This window comes from Salmo salar, chromosome ssa04 (assembly GCF_905237065.1).
Source record: "Salmo salar chromosome ssa04, Ssal_v3.1, whole genome shotgun sequence".
NCBI classification, from domain to species: domain Eukaryota; kingdom Metazoa; phylum Chordata; class Actinopteri; order Salmoniformes; family Salmonidae; genus Salmo; species Salmo salar.
Window position 1 is genome coordinate 73,507,537 of NC_059445.1, and position 25,634 is coordinate 73,533,170.

Here is a 25,634-nt window from a genome sequence, read left to right on the forward strand (position 1 = left end):
ATAAGAATTTGTTCTTAACTGACTTGCCTAGTCAAATAAAGGTTAAATAAATAAAACATTTAAAAAAAATTTACAAAAATGCAGCCTACCTGTGTTGATTTCGATCGCATATAGCCTAGGGCAAGCTAGGCTGGAAAACTAAAGGACTCCGATATCAAGAGGGAATTCTGTTACGTAGAAAGAATGAGACAAACTAAATTCTTTATAAACTGCTCGGGTGTACAGTGCATTCAGAAAGTATTCAGACCCCTTGACTTTTTCCACATTTTGTTACGTTACAGCCTTATTCTAAAATGAATTTAAAAAAAAATCAATTAAAAACATCAATCTACACACAATACCCCAATCTACACACAAACAGATTTATTTTTAATAGCAAAAAAATGTCAATAACTGAAATATCACATTTACATAAGTACTCAGACCCTTTACTCAGTACATTGTTGAAGCACCTCTGGCAGCGTATACAGCCTCGAGTCTTCTTTGGTATGACGCTACAAGCTAGGCACACCTGTTTTTGGGGGGTTTCTTCCATTCTTCGCTGCAGATACTCTCAAGCTCTGTCAGGTTGGATGAGGAGCGTTGCTGCACAGCTATTTTCAGGTCTCTCCAGAGATGTTTAATCGGGTTCAAGTCTGGGCTCTGGCTGGGCCACTCAAGGAGAGTGGCCCAGCCAGATTTGTCCAGATTTGTCCTGAAGCCACTCCTGCGTTGTCTTGGCTGTGTGCTTAGGGTCATTGTCCTGTTGGAAGGTGAACCTTCGTCCCAGTCTGAGGTCCTAAGCGTTCTGGAGCAGGTTTTTATCAAGAATCTCTCTGTTCTTTGCTCTGATCATCTTTCCCTCAATCCTGACTAGTCTCCCAGCCCCTGCTGCTGAAAAACATCCCCACAGCATCCCCACACCGTGCTTCACCGTAGGGATGGTGCCAGCTTAACTCCAGACATGACGCCTGGCATTCAGGCCAAAGAGTTCAATCTTTGTTTCATCAGACCAGAGAATCAAATTTCTCATAGTCAGAGTCTTTAGGTTCCTTTTGGCAAACTCCAAGGGGGCTGTCAAGTGCCTTTTACTGAAGAGTGGCTTCCGTCTGGCCACTCTACCATAAAGGCCTGATTGGTGGAATGCTGCAGAGATGGTTGTACTTCTGGAAGATTCTCCCATCTCCACAGAGGAACCCTGGTGCTCTGTCAGAGTGACCATTGGGTTTTTGGTCACTTCCCTGACCTAGGCCCTTCTCCCTGATTGCTCCCTTTGACTGGGCGGCCAGCTATAGGAAGAGTCTTGTTGGTTGCAAACTTCTTTCATTTAAGAATGATGGAGGCCACTGTGTTCTTGGGGACCTTCAATTCTGCAGAAATGTTTTGGTAACCTTCCCCAGATCTGTGCCTTGACACAATCCTGCCTCAGAGCTCTACGGACAATTCCTTCGACCTAATGGCTTGGTTTTTGCTCTGACATGCACTGTCAATTGTGGGACCTTATATAGACAGGTGTGTGCCTTTCCAAATCATGTCCTATCAATTTAATTTACCACAGGTGGACTCCAATCAAGTTGTAGAAACATCAAGGGTGATCAATGGAAACAGGATGCACCTGAGCACAATTTTGTGTCTCATAGCAAAGGGTCTGAATACTTATGTAAATAAAGTATTTCTGTATTTTATTTTGTAGACATTTGCAAACATTTCTTAAAACATGTTTTTGCTTTGTCATTATGGGTTATTGTGTGTAGATTGATGAGGGGAAACAACTATTTAATCAATTTTAGAATAAGGCTTGAACGTAACAAAATGTGGATAAAGGGAAGGAGTCTGAATACTTCCCAAATGCGCTGTATCTACAACTCTCCTCACCTTCATGAGCTAACATTTTATTATTTACCTAGGCAAGTCAGTTAAGAACAAATTCCTATTTACAATGACAGCCTACCCCGGCCAAACACGGACGACGTTGAGCCAATTGTGCGCCGCCCTATGGGACTCCCAATCACTGCCAGATGTGATGCAGCCTGCATTGGAACCAGGGCCTGCAGTGACGCATCATTCACTGAGATGCAGTGCCACTCGGGAGCCTTTAAACGTAACTGTTTAATGCAGCCATGCAGGTACAGTGGCTCCCATATGACAGATAAGGTGAGTCTAATGGAGCACACAACAAAAATATACAAGGGCTACATAGCGAACATAACAAATACAACTGTTTATTATGGATTCTCATGACAATTAAGTTGGCATACACTACGCAGTAAATTGACGCGTTTTACTCTCGCACGCAAGTTTTGACATGGTTTCGGCTTAACAGTGAAGAAGGTGGACTTTGTAGCATTCATTGTGCAAGTAATACATTGAACTACTCAAACTGATAAAAAAAATATAAGAAGCTAGACATCATTATGAAGGCAGCAAAAAGATTTCTGGATCTCCAGGACAGGCGAAATTGTTACAGGGAATACTGAATGAAGAGGCCACCCCTTCCAGGTTCCTGAGCCTGTGTAGGGATCTGAATATACCTTTTAATCCGACTGAAGGAGTACAGTTTTGGTTTACTTTAGAAAGTTAGAAGTATATTTTTTCACCTTTCCCTTCTCCCTATTATTTTGAGTAAAGGTTTATCAGTTTTCACCCCATCCACTAGATGGCAGACCGCTTGAATACCATAGAAGAAGGAAGAGCTTCCTGCGTTCCATTCCGCTTCTGCGTACAAGCATTTTTGTGTTTGGAAGCCTTGTGTACTTGTCGAAATGGCCGAGGGTGATATCGAGGAATTCATTGAACAAAACAGGCATTTGTCCGAGCTTGTAGACACATATCGTGGTATCTCAGAAAGTGAAAAACATTGGAAGGCCAGGAGGGCATTCCTATTCAGAAATATAAACGACTTTGAAGACCCACACATTGATAAGCTGCTTGCTTTGTCCATGGTATGGGCCAACAACGTGTTTCTTGGCTGTCGGTGAGTTAACAATAAATACACATCGCGTGCATTGACTTCTTGATTTGCTATTTAGCTAAAATTAACATAATATACCAAATGTATGGCATGCAATATAGGTAGCTGACTCACTGCTGTTCCTGTGTGTTCTCTCAGATACAGTCCAGACCTCTTGGAGAAAGTGAATGAAATGGCTGAAGGAATTGTTGTGGAGGATGCCCCTGTTTTCAAAACCAGAGATGAGATCATGAAAAATCAGGTTGGTTATATTTCATACCAAAATAATGCTTCCTCTTTCTGCCTTGCCGCCTTTCATGAACACACATCTAGAAAAGATAGACAGGTGAAAGCAATTAGGCCAGTGTCTAGTCTCTAGCTATGCCTTCCAAAACAGACCAAAGGAGGCAAGGTAACAGTGTAAGGACACACAACCATAATCATTTTGTCTCCCTCTCCTTCAGAAACGATGATTGGATGACCTGCTCCGTTATGGATGGATTACCTTACTTTACTCAGATGCATATGGTTTTAAAATGTTATTTTAATAACATGCAAGCTTCTTAATGTTTTTTTTTTTATCGTGTATTACAACAAATGTAACACAAGCTAAACATTTTATACATAAAAATAATTTTAGCTGACTTGCCTGATTCAGTATCTAATAAACACAAGGCCCATTATGAGAATAAAATGGGTGGTGGGGAAAATGTTGCAAGAACAAAGCATGGTAAGGCCAGGAATATGCCGTGTGATGAGTTACGCTTTTTATATGTTCAATCAATCTGAGTCTGCAGCTGTGCACCTCCAATTCAAATAACATTTTTTTAAAGGTGTCCAGAAAAGGGCTTTCCATTTGGTCTTCACATATTCTCAGTTGTCCCAAATTACCCCAGGGTGAACCTCATTGTACTTCCTTGATTCCTCCCCTTGCCTCCTCCTCAAAACGCATTGAACCAGAGGGGATAAACCTCAGATCTTCTGTGCCAATGTGCTTTCTACAGTTTGTGCTAGTTATTAGTCCAAATTGTAGGACACTGAAAATCTTTTTGCAACAAGAGTTTCTATTGGGCAATATCAGGTAGTTCTGTCCCCGTTCCGTATGAGAAACGTTTTACAACAGAACCGACAAAATGAATACACTCCAGGGGTGTATTCAATTAATTACAGAAACCATTTAAGAACCAAACCGAACATACGGAACGAAACTGGGAGGGACCTACCTGAATTTGTCCTACAGTGAGTCAAAATTGTTTTCCGTCAGGAGTAAATGGTTTATGTTGCAAAATGTTTTGCAATAGAATCGGCGTAATGGAAGGACCTACTTGAATATGTCCAATAGAAGCTTGTTTTGCTCCTTTGGTCCTTAAACAGTTTTTGTAATGAATTCATCCCATACATCAGGCCCTGGTGCTTGCCCATTGGGCATTAAGGGGAACACTGCCCCCTAACTGCCAGACAGGCAACCAACCTCTGGTTGCCCATTCCCACAGATCCCCGGTCTACTAGCTGGTATGTATTTGGCTCTTGTGAGAATGCTGGACTTGGGAGGTTCCTGGTGGCCTGCTACTCCCCATTGAGGATGCAGTGATGAGGATTATTTACCCTAGTCCCATCAACTCTGGACCGCTAAACCAGTTCAACTCCTTTTTTTCATTGTTCCCCTCTAATCAGAGACTGATTTAGACCTGGGACACCAGGTGGGTGCAATTAATTATCAGGTAGAATAGAAAACCAGCAGGTTCTGGACCTGGTAGTGTAAGAGTTGAATATCCCTGCACATAATACCATCGTAGACACACAATGCCACAGCTGCACTCTCCACTTAAGTAAAAGAAATGAGCTGAAATCAAAATCTCAAAAATGTGTTTTATGTTTATACAGCATATAAGTATACATTGTTTTTAGAGTACATTCACAAATGTATAACACATCCCTTCTCCTAAGGTGAAATAAACCACTAGCTACAATATGACCCATACTGTCTGTCACAAACAAAAAAAAAGCATTTCAAGCAAGCTACCTTTCATTGGGTACGAGATAAAGTGAAGAGAGAAATGCAAGCGTGAAAAATAAACATTTCCAGGCTTGGGGAAAAAGCAGACGCATGGATTTGTGTTGCAATCAGCCCTTATTCTGTAGTCCTGATGTGTCTGGTTTCCACTATCTGTCCATGTTCCTAGATGAGCCAAACTCCAAATGTCCTCTTACAAGTGCCACTGTACTTGAACTCGTACAGATCATATCAGCCATCTTTTAAAAAAGGTTGGCGACCAGTTTTTTTGTTATTATTGTCGACATGCAGAATGCCATAGTTATCGTGATAAATAGTACTGACTCCTTTTATTCAGGGAGGTCATTTGAAACTACTACCAGGATGGGGCTTTATAGCTGGACAATTGGTTTCAAATTAATGCTACATGACAAACACTGCAGAATTTGAGGAAGCCATTCACTCAACAAATAATGTTTCATGGTTTTCTACCAATTTGACAACAGTCAGTTCTGTTCAAACCAAGCGATGTTAAAAAATAAGTATGTAGAAACTAAACAGTAACAGCATCAATCCAACAAAATATATATTACAAATTATGCTTGCAATAACTTATTTCACATCATGCAATAAAAAATAAAAAAACAAGTATCAGAGGTTTTCCTCAGTTGTATTGGCAAGCAACTAAAAGTCCCTACTGATTTTTTATTATTTTCTGGTGGCACTTTAGTTCTTCTGATGTTGACTTCTTTTCTTAGAGGAGCTAAATGAAAGATGTAAGTATTTGATACGAGTGATGAGAAGCCGGGGGGAAGATGCGTTAGGAGTCCACCCAGCTCTGCTCCACGATGGCAGAAACTCTCTTCTCATACTCCCGCTTGTTTTCTTGATAAAGCTGTGCAGCCTGGCTGTTTGCTGGACTGTTAGGATTTGGCTCATCCAACAGCGACTGTCAACACACAAAAAAAGTGATTGAATGTACAGGTATGAAACTGTGGTTCTCGTAACCTACACCATTATAAAAAGTGTGTGGGTCTTGGACCCCTACACCAGTATGAAAGTGTGGGGTTCTTGGACCCTACACCATTCTTGAACCCTACACCTTGAGTGAGGTAGCTGAGTCAGTCTTATGTATATCCAGGATCAGAAATACCACAACAAAAGGTAGGGAACACTATGTATATAGTCTGTAGAGCATTTACAGATGGACCATCTACTAACCCTTATTTTAACCGTAAACGTAGCAAGCAGTTTTCTTATCAACAGATAGTATGACCATCTACAGATGGACTATCCAAATAAGGTGTGACCCAAAGGTTGCTGCTATGATCAGATATCTACTCTGCAGTGAATTGTTTTCCCCACAGAACATACTGCAAAACAACAATGAAGTACACTACATAAAGAAACTGTTACATTTGTAAAATATAGAAACACACAGTAATCTATTATGATGTCAGACTGATAGAGAAGAGAAGGATTACAAACCAACCTGGATAGACGTCAGAATGGACGACACATCATATGTGGGGCTCCAACGATTCTGAAGGATGTCTAAACATATACTGCCATCTGCATAAACTACAAGATCAAAATGATTGTTTTAATTTCTAAGAAACATTTATACACAATCACGAAACAGAATAGCTTACTCTCATTAAAAAGCGAAATGCTGAAAAGTTCATAATGTGTTCACTATCCCATCAAGAACATGGCTAAAGTATTTAGGACATCTTGAATGTGTCCATAAGGACTCTTTCTTACCATTTGGGTGAAACATTTTGGAGATAAATCGAACCGTGGGTGGCTTGTTAGGGTACTCTTCTGAAAATTCTATCACAAGCTTAAAAGTTCCTGCGGAGACAAGTACAAAAAAAATAGTTTTTGTCACATACACCGGATAGGTACAATGAAATATTGTTTTACAGGGTCAGCCTTTATCGAGGCAAAATAAATGTCTTGTCCACTCCATACCCTTTATGGAGGCAAATAGTTTTATTGTCCACCCCACAGGTAATAGTCTGTGACATGGCTAATATAAGCCTGAATATGAAGGCTCACCCAGTATATATGCATAACTCAAAAGGCAGCAGAGTCATGAACCTGTTAAAATATATCACACTTTAGAATGCATTTTTTTTTTAACCTTTAACTGGGCAAGTGAGTTAACAACAAATTCTTATTTACAATGATGGCCTATCTCGGCCAAACCTGTGCGCCGCCCTATGGGACTCCCAATCACGGCCGGATGTGATACAGCCTGGATTCGAACCAGGGACTGTAGAGACACCACTTGCACTGAGATGCAGTGCATTAGACCGCTGCGCCACTCGGGACCCCAAAAGAATACAAAGACTGACTTTGCTCTTGGTTAGGACGATTGCAACCAGTTCATGAGTTAAAGTAATGTTATGATAAGCTAAGTTTAGTTAATTGATTTAGTAAAACATTTTTACTTACCATCCTCAAATGGTGTACCCACAGGCCTGCGAATAAAAGGGAGGAACAATTACTTGCACTGTAACAAACTCATATCAGCGATTAGACCCTGACTACCAAAACAAACATATTGCCACAATACCACTCCTTATACACTCCCACATTGTAACAATTACAATCTTGATACGGACTATTAATAGCACATTACAATAGAAGGTTAATTCATGAGCATGACAATGCAATACATTACTGGGATTGATACAAATGCTCTCATTTCTAATTAACTTTATATATGGCACACTGGCCTTCCACAGTTCAACAACTACATGTCACCATCTAACCTAACCCCCAGCCAACACACACACACCCCCCTCCCTCTCTGACTAAACCACAGCTCAACTTGCCCATATCCACGTAATCCGTATGGTCCTGGTGCCATGCCAGGATGATCACACTGGCAAAATGAGAAGGGTGGCTTTAGAACACTCACCCAAAAATAACCGCGTTCCAAAGCATGATGTTATTCTCTGATGGAGCACCACTCACACCAGTTGGTGGGTCTTCTTGAAGTCTGAGGAAAGAGAAACGGAGAGGAAACAATAGAATTAAACTTAAAACCCAGATGACTGTTTTTAGAAACAAGAAGATATCTATGTGCCTTCTACCATGAGTACAAAAGTTATGTGAACAAGAAAATAATTCAACTGAAATGCCATTGCTAGGTTTCCATCGGATTGGTGACAGATTTTAATGCAAATATTCTAAAATCTGCACATTTTCCCACCAATGATGTTTCCATCAAATTGACTTGTTGCAGATAAAAGGCTGTGCGTGATAGCATAGTGCACATAAAAATAACTTGCGTTTAAATTCCCATGTATTTTCAACACTACCGATGTTTTGTCACAAAAGATTTTAGCGTTATAGTGAATTTGGTCTTGGCACGTATGCTCTAGCCAACAGCTCAAAGATACAGTGCAGGTAGGCCACCTACATGAGATTATTATGGACAAAATAATTCCATTTCTTTTGTCAAACGGCAGCCAAGCATCAAACATGTCACCAGAATAAGACCCTCAATATTTATTGGAAAGGCTCATCAAGCTCATCACCTTGCACTTTCACCATCCTGTGAAGTTCCTAACTTATTTCATCTGTAGCCTAATAAACTGAATGCTTTCATAGTGAGAGGATCACACAACATATCGCATACTTCGATATAATGGTTATTATATCAATATTGGCCCATAAAAGGTGTTTCCACTGCCATTATTCACATAATTCATTTTACAGACAAAAATATCAACTTTGTCTAGTATATTTTGTCACTAAATCCAGCAGTATCATTCCAAAAACTCACCACAAAAAAAGCTCACTTTAACAGCTTTCGTTCATGCACAAGGTAGACTGTATTTTTCAGACCCATCTACAAGTCTCTACAGAAAATACCACCAGAATTAACCCCATTTACTGTTAGCTCCCTACCCACTGTAAAATGAAAGGCTACTGCACAGTGCTGCTATCAATTGTGAGTCACATTTTAATTATGCTTTATTAGGGTAGTACTTGTAATGTTGTTGTTCCCTGCAAGGAAATCTTGATGTTGTCAGATACTTGTCTTGTGATGTAGACTACAAATAACAAATAAATATCTTATGAACAATGTAGTTCTACCAGTATGTGTTCTGTGAGATTTAATTCAAACCATTGATCAAACACACAATGCTTATCAAGGAACGCTCCACGCTCCAAGGCCAATTGGTGGCAGAGGCAGCCAGGTACAGTAGGGTAGGATTATGTTACTATACAGTTGAAATCAGAAGTTTACATACACTTAGGTTGGAGTCATTAAAACTCGTTTTTCAACAACTCCAAAAATGTCTTGTTAACAAACTATAGTTTTGGCAAGTCGGTTAGGACATCTACTTTGTGCATGACACAAGTCATTTTTCCAACAATTGTTTACAGACAGATTATTTCACTTATAATTCACTGTATCACAACTCCAGTGGGTCAGAAGTTGACATACACTAAGTTGACTGTGCCTTTAAACAGCTTGGAAAATTCCCAAAAATTATGTCATGGCTTTAGAAGCTTCTGATAGGCTAATTGACATCATTTGAGTCAATTGGAGGTGTACCTGTGGATGTATTTCAAGGCCTACCTTCAAACTCAGTGCCTCTTTGCTTGACATCATGGGAAAATCAAAAGAAATCAGCCAAGACTACAGAAAAAGGATTGTAGACTTCCACAAGTCTGGTTCATCCTTGGGAGCAATTTCCAAACGCCTGAAGGTACCACGTTCATCTGTACAAACAATAGTACGTCAGTATAAACACCATGGGTCCACGCAACCATCATACCGCTCAGGAAGGAGACGCGTTCTGTCTCCTAGAGATGAACGTACTTTGGTGCGAGAAGTGCAAATCAATCCCAGCACAGCAAAGGACCTTGTGAAGATGCTGGAGGAAACAGGTACAAAAGTATCTATATCCACAGTAAAACAAGTCCTATATCGACATAACCTGAAAGGCCGCTCAGCAAGGAAGAAGCCACTGCTCCAAAACTGCCATAAAAAAGCCAGACTACGGTTTGCAACTGCACGTGGGGACAAAGATCGTACTTTTTGGAGAAATGTCATTTGGTCCGATGAAACAAAAATAGAACTGTTTGGCCATAATGACCATCGTTATGTTTGGAGGAAAAAGGGGGAGGCTTGGAAGCCGAAGAACCCCATCCCAACCGTGAAGCACGGGGGTGGCAGCATCATGTTGTGGCGGTGCTTTGCTGCAGGAGGGACTGGTGCACTTCACAAAATAGATGGCCTCATGAGGTAGAAAAATAATGTGGATATATTGAAGCAACATCAAGACATCAGTCAGGAAGTTAAAGCTTTGTTGTAAATGGGTCTTCCAAATGGACAATGACCCCAAGCATACTTCCCAAGTTGTGGCAAAATGGCTTAAGGACAACAAAGTTAAGGTATTGGAGTGGCCATCACAAAGCCCTGACCTCAACACTATAGAAAATTTGTGGGCAGAACTGAAAAAGTATGTGCGAGCAAGAAGGCCTACAAACCTGACTCAGTTACACCAGCTCTGTCAGGAGGAAATGGGCCAAAATTCACCCAATTTATTGAGGGAAGCTTGTGGAAGGCTATCCGGAACGTTTGACCCAAGTTAAACAATTTAAAGGCAATGCTACCAAATACTAATTGAGTGTATGTAAACTTCTGACCCACTGGGAATGTGACGAAAGAAATAAAATCACTCTACACTATTATTCTGACATGTCACATTCTTAAAATAAAGTGGTGATCCTAACTGACCTAAGACAGGGAATTTTTACTAGGATTAAATGTCAGGAAAAACTGAGTTTAAATGTATACTTAAACTGTATATGCACATCTACACATCTACAAGAGTCTCAAACTGTATATGCACATCTACAAGAGTCTCCATGGAGTTCCTAAGTATCACCTTTTTCCATTGACAGGTGTGTTACAGACTTCTGGAGACAGACATTGAGCTGCTATAGTGGAACTAATTGGCTTGCCCAGGCAGATGCCATCTGGAATCAAACAGACGGTAGCTGCCGGGGCTTTACATGAAGCCCTGGCCAGGTGCGTTTGTCCTCTTCAGGAATAGAGGCCTACTTCTGAAATATATGCCTAATCCCAATTTTTGGAGTTTCTCCTTTCACATAACTGAATACTTATAGTATTGCCTAGATAAAATGTTGCTGAATGTTGTCCCTAAATACATAGGTCTGGAAATACTGCATACAAGAGCAAGGCAACAATCAAAAGTTAGGGTTGTGTAACACCTGTCCGGCCATCAGTACACTGAGATTAGCAACCTAGCTAGTTTACTTGTTGTTTAACTCAGCTAGCACAGCCTTTTAATCGATACAAATCAAATAAATTTGGTAGCTATCTCACGTTAGTAAGTTAAAAAGTATTTGGCTAATTGTTTAATTTCCTTACTAAACTTAACTATCTAACGTTAGCTAAATGCATAGTGACTGACTAGTTCGATTTAGCTAGATAACGTTACTGTACCTAGCTAAAAAAAAAAAAAAAGTTAGCTGGTTAGATAGCTAACATCTGTATGTCAATGTAGTGCTAGCATTCATTCTAGCTGGCTAATTGAAGCACCATTATTGACCTAGTACTACAACTAGTTAGGTATCAGACAGTCAGTACAAAGTACTCAATTAATGACTGGCTCTTTGATTAGCTAACGTTACCTACAAACAACAGTGTACAGTACATGTACTGCAGGCCTCAAATTAGCTAACGCGTTAGCTCGCTAAATACAACACACAACATCAGAGCCAAAACGTTGCACTACCTTTTGAAATCTCTCATAAGTCGTCTTCTAGCCGGAGTAGACATGATTCAAAACGTAAATAATTATACTTTGGTCATAAAAATCTGTCGAAACCGGTATTATTTTGGGTAATTCTTCTGTCTGTGCTCTTTTCTTCTCTCCAAAACAACTACAGTGACGTCATGTACTTCCATAGGGGAAACAAGCAAGAACATTCGTTTGGAATAGGCCACTTTCACTATGAGTAGTGTGAATGTTATCAAATTAACAGATTTCATCCAATATGTGAACAGTACATGCAATTTACACGACACCTATACTTGGTTAGTATTCAAAGTGTCGTCTATCATACATCACATACACGGTTGTTTGTTTTTATTTAACAAGCTAACCCTTTCCTCAATGAATAATGGTTTAATCCCAACTTCATCACTTCATCAGTCACTAGACCAGTTGCAACATGGATACCTGTGCAAAGAATACATATGCTGATGTGGTCTCTGATGCATTATTTACATTTCATCAAGTCATGTGTAGCAAAGAAACCATAAATCAAGTTGACTATGTGTCCATGGTTATGGTCATTTATTGGTGTAAAGACTAGTTTACATGTCAGCTCAAACCTAATTATTCACTTGGTTAATAATACTACTATTCATCCAACGTCTTTCAGCTGTATGAGATGTCCACTGTATCCATGTGGAATGTTCTAGAACGCCTCTCAATTGTTATCAACTTTGCCTGTTGTTATGGTGACCACATTCTAATTTCTCACCTTTTTGTTTGTGACAGAATAATTCTGGAGTGGAATAATCCTGGGAAGAAAACCTGAAGTGTGTTTTTCAAACATGAAGTGGTCTGTCAGGTTGAGGCATCGTTTATTTCAAACATGAAATTGTGTAATTTATGAGAGCAGTAAAGCCAGGGGGGAAAAAATACATGAACGTAGTCTTTGTATCTACTTAGCAGTAAGTATTTTGACCACATTCTGTTGTGTAATCACGTTGTAGGCAATATGACCCTGTCTTCACTGTACATTTGAAAGTATTACACTAGATGTTGTATGTATTTTGTATGCCTTTATATCTGTTTATGCTTTGAAATGAATATGAATACATTTATCCATATGTGCTCAAGGACAGCCCACTGAAGGAAGATGGATATGTATGAGAACCTTGGCGTCGTGGGTGAGGGGAGCTATGGTACAGTGATGAAGTGTCGACACAAGGAGATTGGACACATTGTGGCCATCAAGAGGTTCAATGACAAGGAAGAGGACAAAACCATGAAAAAGGTTATCATGAGAGAAATCAAACTTCTGAGGGTGAGGAACTTATTGATCAGTTCCACATAAAGCAGCAGTGTTGCTGTGACTGTCTCACATATTGGGTACAATTCACTCATTGGCTACAGTCCAACTAATGTCACATCTCTGATAACAGCATACTACTACAACTTTAATTCTGTTCATATATGTCTTTACACAGCAATTTCGCCATGAAAACCTTGTGAACATGCTGGAGGTATTCCGGTTCAAGAAGCGCTTGTATGTTGTCTTTGAGTACATTGACCGCACAGTTCTGGAAGACCTAGAGAAATATCCTCGTGGTTTGGACAGCAAGCGCCTCAGAAAGTACATGTTCCAAATTCTACGAGCCATGGATTACCTTCACACCAGCAATGCAAGTATTCCTCTGTAGCTCAGTTGGTAGAGCATAGTGCTTGCAATGCCAGGATAGTGGGTTTTATTCCTGGGACCACCTGTGCGTAAAATCTATGCATACATGATTAAGTCGCTTTGGATAAAAGTGTCTGCTAAATGGTATAATTTATTCTCATTTCATAGATTCTGCCTAGTGAGTGCACAGGAAGATATACAATACATGATGTGCCAACTGACAAGTTTAAAACTACGAGTTTAATTAGCTATTATGAAGGGCGTTGAACAATCTTAAAGAAAGAAACTTGTTGACAGTAAAACAGTAGTTCTTCACTGGCCTGAAACATGCATCTTTTTTCAACAGATCATTCACAGAGACGTCAAACCTGAGAATGTGCTTGTCTCTAACTCTGGGGTGGTGAAGCTCTGTGACTTTGGGTTTGCCAGAACCTTGGCACCGACTGGGGAGCCTCTCACAGACTATGTGGCCACCAGGTGGTACAGAGCCCCAGAACTTTTAGTGGCAGACAACACTTATAGCAAGTGGGTATCAAGCAGAACCACAGATCTCAGGGCAGTGTTCAATCTTGAATGTATTATGGAATAAGACCACAGTAATTATAATGTCAAAACTTCTAAGGGTTGCTCATCATTTTGGTACAGATATATCATGTTTATACCACAGCGTCGTTGAATACTCATTTCTGATTGGCTAGAAGGACATTCTAGAATGATAGATTCTTTGAATCTTCTTTACTAGACCTGTAGATGTGTGGGCCATTGGCTGCTTGATTATAGAGATGGCTACAAGCAATGCTTTTCTGACGGGGACTTCTGACCTGGACCAGGTGCACAAAATAGTCAGCAAAGTGGGTAAGTACAACCCAATGGGTATGTTAGCCTGAGTGACAGTCTGTTTATGCTATCATCAACTCCTAGTCACTCATTGTCATTGGCTTAACAATAACTAAAACAGATCTGGGACCAGGCTAAGGGTGTGTGGGCATCAATGGTAGAAATATGGACTTGATAACATCTGAGGCCTCTAATATTGTAGATGTAATTAAAATAACTATTTACACTGGCTTAATCAAACTGTTGTCCATTCTCCGAAGGGAGCACAGATAACCTAAAGCTTTTCCGATATCAGTAAGGAAACAGGCCTGCTAGGATTTCACCATTGTTGAAAAGTAGGTCACAAAGAGACAAAAAGGCAGTGTACTCTGTATCCCAAATGGCGGCCTATTCCCCTTTATTGTGCACTACTTTTGACCAGGGCTTATAGGGCTCTGCTCAAAAGTAGTGCTCCTGAATGGCGCATCGGTCTAAGGCACTACATCTCAGTGCTAGAGGTATCACTATAGACCCTAGTTCGATTCCAGGCTGTATCACAACTGGCCGTGATTGGGAGTCCCATAGGGCAGCGCCCAATTGGCCCAGTGTCGTTAGGGTTTGGCCAGGGTAGGCCGTCATTGTATTAAATAAATATAAATCAAATAGATAATAGGGTGCTATTTGGAACATCATCATTTTTTCTCTTTTAAGAGCCCCGCAGTGAATTTGGCCCTATCGTAACGCTTAACAGATTTACATCATATGTCGATTTGTTGCTTACTACGGGGGCAGAGAGGGACAATTGGCTTCGCTCTATAAATAAACTTTATTCAATCCTTGGCCAGCAGTGACAAATAAACCAATGCTGAAAAAGAACTGTGGCATTTTGGCTTTTATCCAGGCCTGTACAAGAAAAACCTCAATGATCCTTTTGGCATTTTGGCCCTGGACATAAGCACAAGCTAAATAGAGGGGAGTGAGATAACACTGCTCTTTTTGTTTTTTTCTTGGGTGTTTTCATTAGGATAACTGACTTGCTGGGGATACACATGCCTAATACTGTGAGAGAGAGATTAAAGTGATCCCTTCTGTATTAGAGAGTCTTTTAGCAGGTTCAATCTGTGGTTCATTAATTCTCTTTGGTGGAATGGGATACTCAGGCTATTTGACTCTCTAATCCGCCCCAGTGTGTATCTCTCTGTCTCCGATAAGAGAGGCTCTCTGGAGGGAGCTAATGTCAGAATGTCAGTGAAGATTGAAGCCATTAGCCACAGTGACGGGAAGCGAGGGACGTGGAGAGGCCGACATACTGTGTCTCCTCTCCTCCACCAGCGGTCTGTGGACAGAACTCATCCTCCCAGCAGAATGAAAGAGCTATTTACAACACTCTGTGTGTCACAATAATGATTCATTACACTTCATGGTGATGTGATGGCTGCCACCACGCTGAGTGCAGGGGATGTAACCAGTGCCGTGTACTGTCTATCAATGCTAATCAGAAGTGAAGCTATGTGATTGTACAGCTAATTAGCTTGTTATAGTGTCGTTTTACTACTGAATGTGTGATGGTCATAATTGGGTTACATAGATAACTGAAGTACTGTACAACGATTTGAGGAATGAGATGACCTCAGGATGGCTCCCCTTCTATTATCTGTTATGTAATGGTACATTGACACACAGGTGTTTTGTCTTAATAGGGCCTTTGACCCGCCATCAGCAAGACCTGTACTTCCAGAACCCCATCTTTGCTGTGGCCAGCCTTCCTGAGGTGCAGCTCCTCAGGGACCCCAGGAGGAAGTACCACAAACTCCACTTCTTAGTGGCTGAAATAGTGGATGTAAGTCTACAGAGAGCTAGTGAAGAATGTGTAGGGAGTGTGACAGGAGTTTGTCTTGAAGAATTCAAGGAGGATTTCCAGGACAGGTCACATGGTCAGGAAAAAGCCTGGCCCTAAGAATGTGACATGGGTTGTTTACTTTTACAGTAAAGGTCTTCTTTGTTTTAGTCATGCCTACAGATCGATCCATCTCACAGGGCTGCGTGCTCCATGTTGCTCGTTCATCGGTACTTCACCAAAGACGGGTTCGCTGAAAGGTGAGTCGGGTCCGGTCAACCTTGCATGTCTAGTGTACTTGGAGAAGTAATTAGCTTGTAAGCGAGTGGAGGGAGACTCTTGACCTACATTCTGACCTGCTTACGTACGAGATGGGGATGTGATACTACATTGTCATAGTGTCATAGTCTGTCCACACACACGTTGTTTTGCCTTGTGTTGCTAGCCTTGAACTGTCCTTGAAATGTTCTAATGTTTATGAGATACTGTTTAGTAGTTGTAATAATGTCATGAACTGCCATTGACCTGAATAACTGCTACTTCCTGTTCCAGATTCATACCAGAGATACAGGCATTGATACTGAAAGATGCCAAGGTTAACAGCATGCACTGGATTCATAGTAGCTCATGGGAGCCACCAGAGGACCAAGGAACAGGAGTCTTGTCCTCATCCTCATGTAACAGAAAGCCAGTGAAGGTATAAACTACATGGACCTTTAGTCAGGGCCCAAAGCACTAAGGTAGCACTATATTCTACATTTTACAGGTCTGTTCGTTTAGCACATGCTCTTACCCATCTATATGTGCAGTAAGTGGGCAGAGCAACTAAGTAAATAAATCAAATCAAATTGTATTTGTCACATGAGCCGAATACAACAGGTGTAGATCTTACGGTGAAATGCTTACTTACAAGCCCTTAACCAACAATGCAGTTTTAAGAAAAATAAGAGTGAAGTAAAAAAATAGATAAGTAACAAATAAAAAATAATACAACAAATAATTAAAGAGCAGCAGTAAATAACAGTAGCGAGCCTATATACATGGGGTAACGGTACAGAGTCAATGTGTGGGTGCACAGGTTAGTCGAGGTAATTGAGGTAATATGTACATGTAGGTAGAATTAAAGTAACTACAAGTCAAAGCATATATACGGTGTTGTAGAAATATAGTTTTACAAGATCCATACCAGTCGGCCATACTGCACATGGACTGTTTTTGTTTTAGGACACTGAGAGGGACCGACGTGGGAAGGAGCCTGAGCAGAAGCATTCTAGGGCAGGCAGGAGGTCAGAGATCAGGATGACCTGCAGCCCTGTCTCATCTCAGACAGACAGACAGCCCTTTACCTCCACCTCTACCTTTACCTCCATCCCAGACCCCCCTCAATCTCAGGACAAGGCTATAGCCTTTACCATGCCCCGCATCAACGCCAGCAACAATCTTTTCGCTGCCGTCCCCGTCCCCTGCTGTATGGAAGTCACTAAGTCCCGGTCAGTGGCTCTCAGATCAGAGAGATATACGACGCTTTATCTGGTATAGTGTTGTTCAGAATACCACCCAGTGATTTCAGAGTAGCTGTATCAGACTCACTAGATCCAGGACTTCCAAAGTGTATATTCTTAAACGTATTTATCTATTCTGGACATTCTGTCATTTCATCCTAGCAGTTCTTGAAAAGCATGCTTTGGTAGGGTATACCAAGTCAAAGATGCTCATGCTTGTGTCTGTGTTTGTAGCACTGATAAGGTAAAGAGACGGCCGAGCCCTACTGACTTGGCATTGGGGAGTAGTCAGCTGACTGATGCCCCGTCTCAGGTAAGTAAGGAAAGGTGTGAGCAATGCATGTAAAGTGGAACACGGACACATGAAAACAAGCAAGTGAATAAACAAAAAGATAAAATACCAAACCTTCTATTATATAACATGCTTGACATCTGGCCCAAGCCTACAGTATGTCTGTAACAGCAGGTGGGTGCATTGGTGTCTGTACATGCAACAGTCATTGGGGCTGACAAGCTCTTTGTCATTGTTTCCACTCCCAAAGGAATGCCTCTCTGACTCACCCCACAGTAATGTTGTGGTTTTCCTAACATCTCGCCTGGTATGTTCAGAACAGAACAAAGTGTCTTATGTGTTTACACCCTTTCTGTCATCAAGTTAAACCTCATGGAAGACAATGTTAACCCACATGGAATGCAGCTGTGATTACCATATAAAATAATTGGGCGCAATGAAAATGCAAGCTTTTACAATATAGTAGCAAACAACTGTCTAGTTCTTCTATTGTTCAAAATACCTTAAGACCTCTACATATATTTTTTTAACAAAAATATTGTTGTTTTGCCCTGACAAGTGTTTATGATAGTTATCGTAGTACAGTTACGGACAAATAGCCTAATGTAAATTACTGATAAGTATGTGATAATATTTAACATAGATCACACATACACACATATATATATACACATATATACACATATATATATACACAAACAAACAGACACACATGCAATACCTTCATGTTCTCATTAACAAGTAAAGTATATATATATATATATATATATATATATAAAGATATTTAATCAATGTACAGTCGTGGCCAAAAGTTTTGAGAATAACACAAATATTAATTTTCACAAAGTCTGCTGCCTCAGTTTGTGTGATGGCAATTTGCATATACTCCAGAATGTTATGAAGAGTGATCAGATGAATTGCAATTAATTGCAAAGTACCTCTTTGCCATGCAAATGAACTAAATCCCCCAAAAACATTTCCACTGCATTTCAGCCCTGCCACAAAGGACCAGCTGACATCATGTCAGTGATTCTCTCGTTAACACAGGTGTGAGTGTTGACGAGGACAAGGCTGGAGATCACTCTGTCATGCTGACTGAGTTCGAATAACAGACTGGAAGTTTCAAAAGAAGGGTGGTGCTTGGAATCATTGTTCTTCCTCTGTCAACCATGGTTACCTGCAAGGAAACACGTGCTGTTATCATTGCTTTGCACAAAAAGGGCTTCACAGGCAAGGATATTGCTGCCATTAAGATGCACCTAAATCCACCATTTATCGGATCATCAAGAACTTCAATGAGAGCGGTTCAATTGTTGTGAAGAAGACTTCAGGGTGCCCAAGACAGTCCAGCAAGCTCCAGGACCGTCTCCTAAAGTTGATTCAGCTGCGGGATCGGGGCACCACCAGTACAGAGCTTGCTAAGGAATGGCAGCAGGCAGGTGTGAGTGCAGCTGCACGCACAGTGAGGCGAACACTTTTGGAGGATGGCCTGGTGTCAAGAAGGGTAGCAAAGAAGCCACTTCTCTCCAGGAAAAACATTAGGGACAGGCTGATATTCTGCAAAAGGTACAGGGATTGGACTTGCTGAGGACTGGGGTAAAGTCATTTTCTCTGATGAATCCGCTTTCTGATTGTTTGGGGCATCCGGAAAAAAGCTTGTCCGGAAAAGACAAGGTGAGCGCTACCATCAGTCCTGTGTCATGCCAACAGTAAACAGCATCCTGAGACCATTCATGTGTGAGATTGCTTCCCATCCAAGGGAGTGGGCTCACTCACAATTTTGCCTAAGAACACAGCCATGAATAAAGAATGGTACCAACACATCCTCCGAGAGCAACTTCTCCCAACCATCCAGGAACAGTTTGGTGACGAACAATGCCTTTTCCAGCATGATGGAGCACCTTGCTATAAGGCAAAAGTGATAACTAAGTGGCTCGGGGAACAAAACATTGATATTCTGGGTCCATGGCCAGGAAACTCCCCAGACCTTAATCCCATTGAGAACTTGTGGTCAATCCTCAAGAGGCGGGTTGGACAAACAAAAACCCACAAATTCTGACAAACTCCAAGCATTGATTATGCAAGAATGGGCTCCCATCAGTCAGGATGTGGCCCAGAAGTTAATTGACAGCATGCCAGGGCGGATTGCAGAGGTCTTGAAAAAGAAGGGTCAACACTGCAAATATTGACTCTTTGCATCAACGTCATGTAATTGTCAATAAAAGCCTTTGACACTTATGAAATGCTTGTAATTATACATCAGTATTCCATAGTAACATCTGACAAAAATATCTAAAGACACTGAAGCAGAAAACTTTGTGGAAATTAATATTTGTGTCATTCTCAAAACTTTTGGCCATGACTGTATACTTGACTTGTTAATGAGAACATGAAGGTATTGCATGTGTGTTTATGTTTGTGTATATTTTTATGATTGTGTTGTGTTTGGTTGTATTGCAGAGTGACAGCCATGATAACCTGCAGGTTGAGATGTCCAGTCTGGCTAAAAAAAAAGTGAAGTCAGTGAGAGACATGAGAAATGTGCGCTTCCCTGGACTTCCTGTGTTCGGCCACCAGATGGAGCTGAAGTTTATAGATGGTAAACAACGTTGTCATGGTTTCAGTACTCTACTATTTTACTTGTCTTTCTACTAAATCATGTGATCCCCTGTAAAGATTTGGGTAGAAGTTGTAGTTTTTCTCAGATCTTGGATCATCTTCCTCTCACCAAATCTTAACCATAACTGATAGAGGTATTAGGAAAACACAAAATTGACCTTAGATCAGTGTCTAGGGGCAACTTTACTTTACTACCACTGTAAGTCAACTCCCACGGTAAATCAATTCCCACTGGAAGTCAGCTCCCACGGTAAATCAATTCCCACTGTAAGTCAGCTCCCACGGTAAATCAATTCCCACTGGAAGTCAGCTCCCACGGTAAATCAATTCCCACTGGAAGTCAGCTCCCACGGTAAGTCAATTCCCACTGGAAGTCAGCTCCCACGGTAAATCAATTCCCACTGGAAGTCAGCTCCCACGGTAAATCAATTCCCACTGGAAGTCAGCTCCCACGGTAAATCAATTCCCACTGGAAGTCAGCTCCCACGGTAAATCAATTCCCACTGGAAGTCAGCTCCCACGGTAAGTCAATTCCCACTGGAAGTCAGCTCCCACGGTAAATCAATTCCCACTGGAAGTCAGCTCCCACGGTAAGTCAATTCCCACTGGAAGTCAGCTCCCACGGTAAATCAATTCCCACTGGAAGTCAGCTCCCACGGTAAATCAATTCCCACTGGAAGTCAGCTCCCACGGTAAGTCAATTCCCACTGGAAGTCAGCTCCCACGGTAAGTCAATTCCCAAAATTGAATCTGATACTAGACTTGAAGAGACATCATTTCCAAAATTAATCTGTCTGACTTAATTGAAATCGAAAAGAAATTGGCCCAAGACCCAATGAGCACAGAACGAGAATGAAACTACAGGGCTGTGTAGTATTAATCAATTAAAATAACTTTTATCATTGAATCACATGAAGACCGAGATAAACATCCATTGATTTATTGAAGGCGTTTAGTATTGTTGAAAATGTTGATGTGCCAAGTTTATACTTAATGGGATGTCGCGGCTCAGTGTGGCTCCAGGACATTAGAGCATGTGGCCGGAATAATGTTACTCTAGGATTAGGGCCGGAGTAATGTTGCTCTAGGATTAGGGCTGGAGAAATGTTACTCTAGGATTAGGGCTGGAGTAATGTTACTCTAGGATTAGGGCCGGAGTAATTTTACTCTAGGATTAGCGCCAAAGTAATGTTACTAGGCTGTTTCCCAAATGTTACCCTATTCTGTAATGCACTAATTTTGACCTGGGCCCATAGGTCAAAAGTAATGCATAGGGCTCCGGTCAAAAGTAGTGCACTATATAGGGAATATAGTGCCATTTCGGACGCAGGTATACTGAATCTCACTCTGTCACATGATGTGGCTATATCTCTACAAACTAATTTGGAACAATGCCCATCTTGAGGAAAACACAAAGCAGGGCTCCTTAATCAGGAAGATTATATTTCATAAACATAAGCTCTGTTTATCATTTTTACAGAGAAATGGGATTGCAGGAAACATAAAGATAGGACAGAGGGAAATATAATGAACAAAAATATAAACACAACAAGGGTTGGTCCCATTTTTCATGAGCTGAAATAAAAGATCCCAGAAATGTTCCATACGCACAAAAGCCTATTTCTCTCAAATGTTGTGCACAAATTTGTTTACATCCTTGTTACTGAGTATTTCTCCTTTGCCAAGATAATCCATAAACCTGACAGGTGTGGCATATCAAGAAGCTGAATAAACAGCATGATCATTACACAGGTGCACCTTGTGCTGGGGGACAATAAAAGGACACTTTAAAATGTGCCGTTTTGTCACACAACACAATGCCACAGATGTCTCAAGTTTTGAGGGACTGTGCAATTGGCATGCTGACTGCAGGAATGTCCACCAGAGTAGTTGCCAGAGAATGAATGTATCTACCATAAGCTGCCTCCAATGTCATTTTAGAGAATTTGGCAATACATCCAACCTGCCTCACAACCGCAGACCACGTGTAACCACGCCAGCCCAGGACCTACACATTTGGATTCTTCACCTGCAGGATCGTCTGAGGAGGGGAAGGGGGGCGGTGTGCTCAGGAGTATTTCTGTCTGTAATAAAGCTCTTTTGTGGGGGAAAACTCATGCTGATTGGCTGGGCCTGGCTCCCCAGTGGGTGGACATGGCTCCCAAGTAGGTGGGCCTATGCCCTCCCAGGCCCACCCATGGCTGCGCCCCAGCCCAGTCATGTGAAATCTATAGATAGGGCCAAATGAATTTATTTAAATTGACTGATTTCCTTCTATGAACTGTAACTCAGTCAAATCTTTGAAATTGTTGCATGTTGCGTTTATATTTTTGTTCAGTATAGTTTGTCCTTTGTATTGATATAGTAAAAAATAGCTGAATCAGAAGACTAATCAGTAGTTCTCACTGTGCCCTCCCACTCCCACGTCCTCAGCCCTTTATTCTGCTGTCGAGCAGAATTAATTTAGGATAATAACCAACATTGCATGTGATAAATATATATTCCTGAGCTCTTTCTTTGAATTGAACTGCTAATTCAAACTTTGATGATGTAGTGTGTGTGGGCCTCAGTGAGGAGGGAACTTGAGGGACATGGCGGTGGTGATTGAGGGCAAAGGTTATGTTTTTGTCATGGATAGTGGTCCAGCTGGGCAAAACAGACAGTGCTGACACACACACACACACACACACACACACACACACACACACACACACACACACACACACACACACACACACACACACACACACACACACACACACACACACACACACACACACACACAGGGGTAGAGCAAAAGAGAGAAGAGTAGCATGTATGGAGGGATGGAAATAACATTCAAATGAATTCTATTTATTCTAGATGTAATTCTTAGATAATGGCCATATCTGCCTAAACAATCCGTTCTGCTTACTGAAGAATATATCAGACCAGAGAAATATAATCTAAAGCAGACCATGTTTGATTCTAATAATGTGGTACAGATAGAACTTGTTGAGTGAACTCATCCGTGATGAGAACTCATCCTCTGTGGCTCAGTTGGTAGAGCATGGTGTTTGCAACACCAGGGTTGTGGGTTCGATTCCCACGAGGGACCAGTATGGGGGGGGGGAAATGTATGAAATGTATGCATTCGCTACTGTAAGTCGCTCTGGATAAGAGTGTCTGCTAAATGACTAAAATGTAAATGACAACATGCTGTTTGATACAGAATGTTTTACTCTCCTATGTAAATGTAATGTGTAACGTTCACCCTATGTGTAACCAAAGTATGGTTTTCTCTGTGCAGATTAAGTATGGTTTTTCAAAGTGTAGATTAATGTCTGTTCAAAAGAAACATGATTATTGTTTTATTCAGCAAAGCACTCGAGGAAGGAGCCAAAGAGCAGAGGAAGAGAAGAAGCCGTCATCCGATTTCACTGACCACGGAAATAAGTAGGTAAGATTCTGACAAAGATGTGTCAAGCGTTGCATAGGGACAGACAAGACTGTTGTTGTTATTAACTCTCTAGGAGGCCTTACTCAGTTAAGGACTATGTCAAGGTTCTTCAGGACAATTATTTCTTAATTGTAATGTTTTTTCTTCAGGTTTTGGAGGGAACAGTACTACCATTAAGAGTTGATCTGAATTCTTAACTGGGTCCTGGCACTGGATGGTTTATGTCCCTAAACAACATTTGACTGAAGATAATAAAAATAATAACAATAAATGTTTTAGACAAACTTGGTTTTTGTGATAAGAGAATCTTTAACTTCAACAGTTATTAGAATGTATTTTTTTGTTCCACTTTTCAGTATTTTATACATCAGATCCCCCACTGTGCCCCACCAACCATTCAAAAAGAAAGATATTGAAATTAAAGATACCCCACCAGACTGTTGTTGAGATGCAATTGGCACATCCGCATTTGCGCTGAGTTGCCATCTTACAGCAACAGCAAAAGTCAATGGCTGCATTTCAAACTCATAAAAGACACACCCTCGTCCACTTACCCTCGCCTTATGCCCTTGGGGGAATCCCCGCGGCCATCCCCGTGGCCATAGTTGTCGTCGGTCCAAATGATTAGCCAAGCAAGGGAAGTTTGCAATGTAACCCCCTCAGCCCTCGTTTTTAATGGAGTTTGCGAGTGTACAATTATGTTCACTTCGGGGCCTGAAGCGCCCCATAATTAAATTTGCGATGATTGTACATCCGCTAATAAAAGTCAGACCAAAACTTAAAACCTCAAAGTCAATATGGAGTCAACATACAAGTGTGAGTAAAAACAAATGTAAATAAGTTAGAAATTGTGTTACTAATGCACAAACACGTCTTATAAAAGTAATGATGTTTTTGTTTGGTTAGCTTTCGGAAATGTTCCTTCTTCAGAAGTAACTAGGCAGGCTAACGTTAGTTAGCTAATTAATTTGCTAGCTATCATACAGTAGACATATATTAATAATTATATACACTGCTCAAAAAAATAAAGGGAACACTAAAATAACACATCCTAGATCTGAATGAATGAAATAATCTTATTAAATACTTTTTTCATTACATAGTTGAATGTGCTGACAACAAAATCACACAAAAATAATCAATGGAAATCCAATTGATCAACCCATGGAGGTCTGGATTTGGAGTCACACTCAAAATTAAAGTGGAAAACCATACTACAGGCTGATCCAACTTTGATGTAATGTCCTTAAAACAAGTCAAAATGAGGCTCAGTAGTGTGTGTGGCCTCCACGTGCCTGTATGACCTCCCTACAACGCCTGGGCATGCTCCTGATGAGGTGGCAGATGGTCTCCTGAGGGATCTCCTCCCAGACCTGGACTAAAGCATCCGCCAATCCTGGACAGTCTGTGGTGCAACGTGGCGTTGGTGGATGGAGCGAGACATGATGTCCCAGATGTGCTCAATTGGATTCAGGTCTGGGGAACGGGCGGGCCAGTCCATAGCATCAATGCCTTCCTCTTGCAGGAACTGCTGACACACTCCAGCCACATGAGGTCTAGCATTGTCTTGCATTAGGAGGAACCCAGGGCCAACCGCACCAGCATATGGTCTCACAAGGGGTCTGAGGATCTAATCTCGGTACCTAATGGCAGTCAGGCTACCTCTGGCGAGCACATGGAGGGCTGTGCGGCCCCCCAAAGAAATGCCACCCCACACCATGACTGACCCACCGCCAAACCGGTCATGCTGGAGGATGTT

The 25,634-nt window shown here is 41.2% G+C and overlaps 3 protein-coding genes across 3 annotated transcripts; 2 read left to right on the forward strand and 1 right to left on the reverse strand.

The window, feature by feature from the left end:
* Positions 1 to 2,670: 2,670 nt before the first annotated feature.
* LOC106603813 (CDKN2AIP N-terminal-like protein) lies at positions 2,671 to 3,573 on the forward strand. Its single transcript, XM_014197969.2, has 3 exons — positions 2,671 to 2,953; positions 3,089 to 3,191; positions 3,394 to 3,573. Exons 1-3 carry the CDS (start codon positions 2,742 to 2,744, stop codon positions 3,400 to 3,402), a joined length of 324 nt encoding a protein of 107 aa, XP_014053444.1. The 5' UTR covers positions 2,671 to 2,741; the 3' UTR covers positions 3,403 to 3,573.
* Positions 3,574 to 4,779: 1,206 nt separating this feature from the next.
* Positions 4,780 to 11,868, reverse strand: ube2b (ubiquitin-conjugating enzyme E2B (RAD6 homolog)). Its single transcript, NM_001146361.1, has 6 exons — positions 11,714 to 11,868; positions 7,852 to 7,932; positions 7,383 to 7,408; positions 6,687 to 6,776; positions 6,415 to 6,503; positions 4,780 to 5,871 (listed from the first exon to the last, which is right to left on the reverse strand). Exons 1-6 carry the CDS (start codon positions 11,755 to 11,757, stop codon positions 5,743 to 5,745), a joined length of 459 nt encoding a protein of 152 aa, NP_001139833.1. The 5' UTR covers positions 11,758 to 11,868; the 3' UTR covers positions 4,780 to 5,742.
* A 56-nt stretch (positions 11,869 to 11,924) lies between these two features.
* LOC106603812 (cyclin-dependent kinase-like 3) lies at positions 11,925 to 24,103 on the forward strand. Its single transcript, XM_045717331.1, has 14 exons — positions 11,925 to 12,015; positions 12,485 to 12,660; positions 12,830 to 13,016; positions 13,180 to 13,374; positions 13,717 to 13,895; positions 14,113 to 14,225; positions 15,887 to 16,026; positions 16,195 to 16,283; positions 16,576 to 16,720; positions 17,248 to 17,513; positions 17,760 to 17,838; positions 20,278 to 20,416; positions 23,795 to 23,875; positions 24,025 to 24,103. Exons 3-13 carry the CDS (start codon positions 12,849 to 12,851, stop codon positions 23,857 to 23,859), a joined length of 1,578 nt encoding a protein of 525 aa, XP_045573287.1. The 5' UTR covers positions 11,925 to 12,015; positions 12,485 to 12,660; positions 12,830 to 12,848; the 3' UTR covers positions 23,860 to 23,875; positions 24,025 to 24,103.
* Positions 24,104 to 25,634: the final 1,531 nt, after the last annotated feature.

Coding starts and splice junctions, on each gene's coding strand:
- LOC106603813 (XM_014197969.2), top strand. CDS start 2,742: ATGGCCGAGGGTGATATCGAGGAATTCATTGAACAAAACAGGCATTTG. Junction 2,954..3,088: donor AACGTGTTTCTTGGCTGTCG/GTGAGTTAACAA, acceptor GTGTTCTCTCAG/ATACAGTCCAGACCTCTTGG.
- ube2b (NM_001146361.1), bottom strand. CDS start 11,757: ATGTCTACTCCGGCTAGAAGACGACTTATGAGAGATTTCAAAAG. Junction 7,933..11,713: donor CTTATGAGAGATTTCAAAAG/GTAGTGCAACGT, acceptor CTCTTTCCTCAG/ACTTCAAGAAGACCCACCAA. Junction 7,409..7,851: donor TGGAACGCGGTTATTTTTGG/GTGAGTGTTCTA, acceptor TTTTATTCGCAG/GCCTGTGGGTACACCATTTG.
- LOC106603812 (XM_045717331.1), top strand. CDS start 12,849: ATGGATATGTATGAGAACCTTGGCGTCGTGGGTGAGGGGAGCTATGGT. Junction 16,721..17,247: donor GTAACAGAAAGCCAGTGAAG/GTATAAACTACA, acceptor TTTTTGTTTTAG/GACACTGAGAGGGACCGACG. Junction 20,417..23,794: donor GGAGCTGAAGTTTATAGATG/GTAAACAACGTT, acceptor TGTTTTATTCAG/CAAAGCACTCGAGGAAGGAG.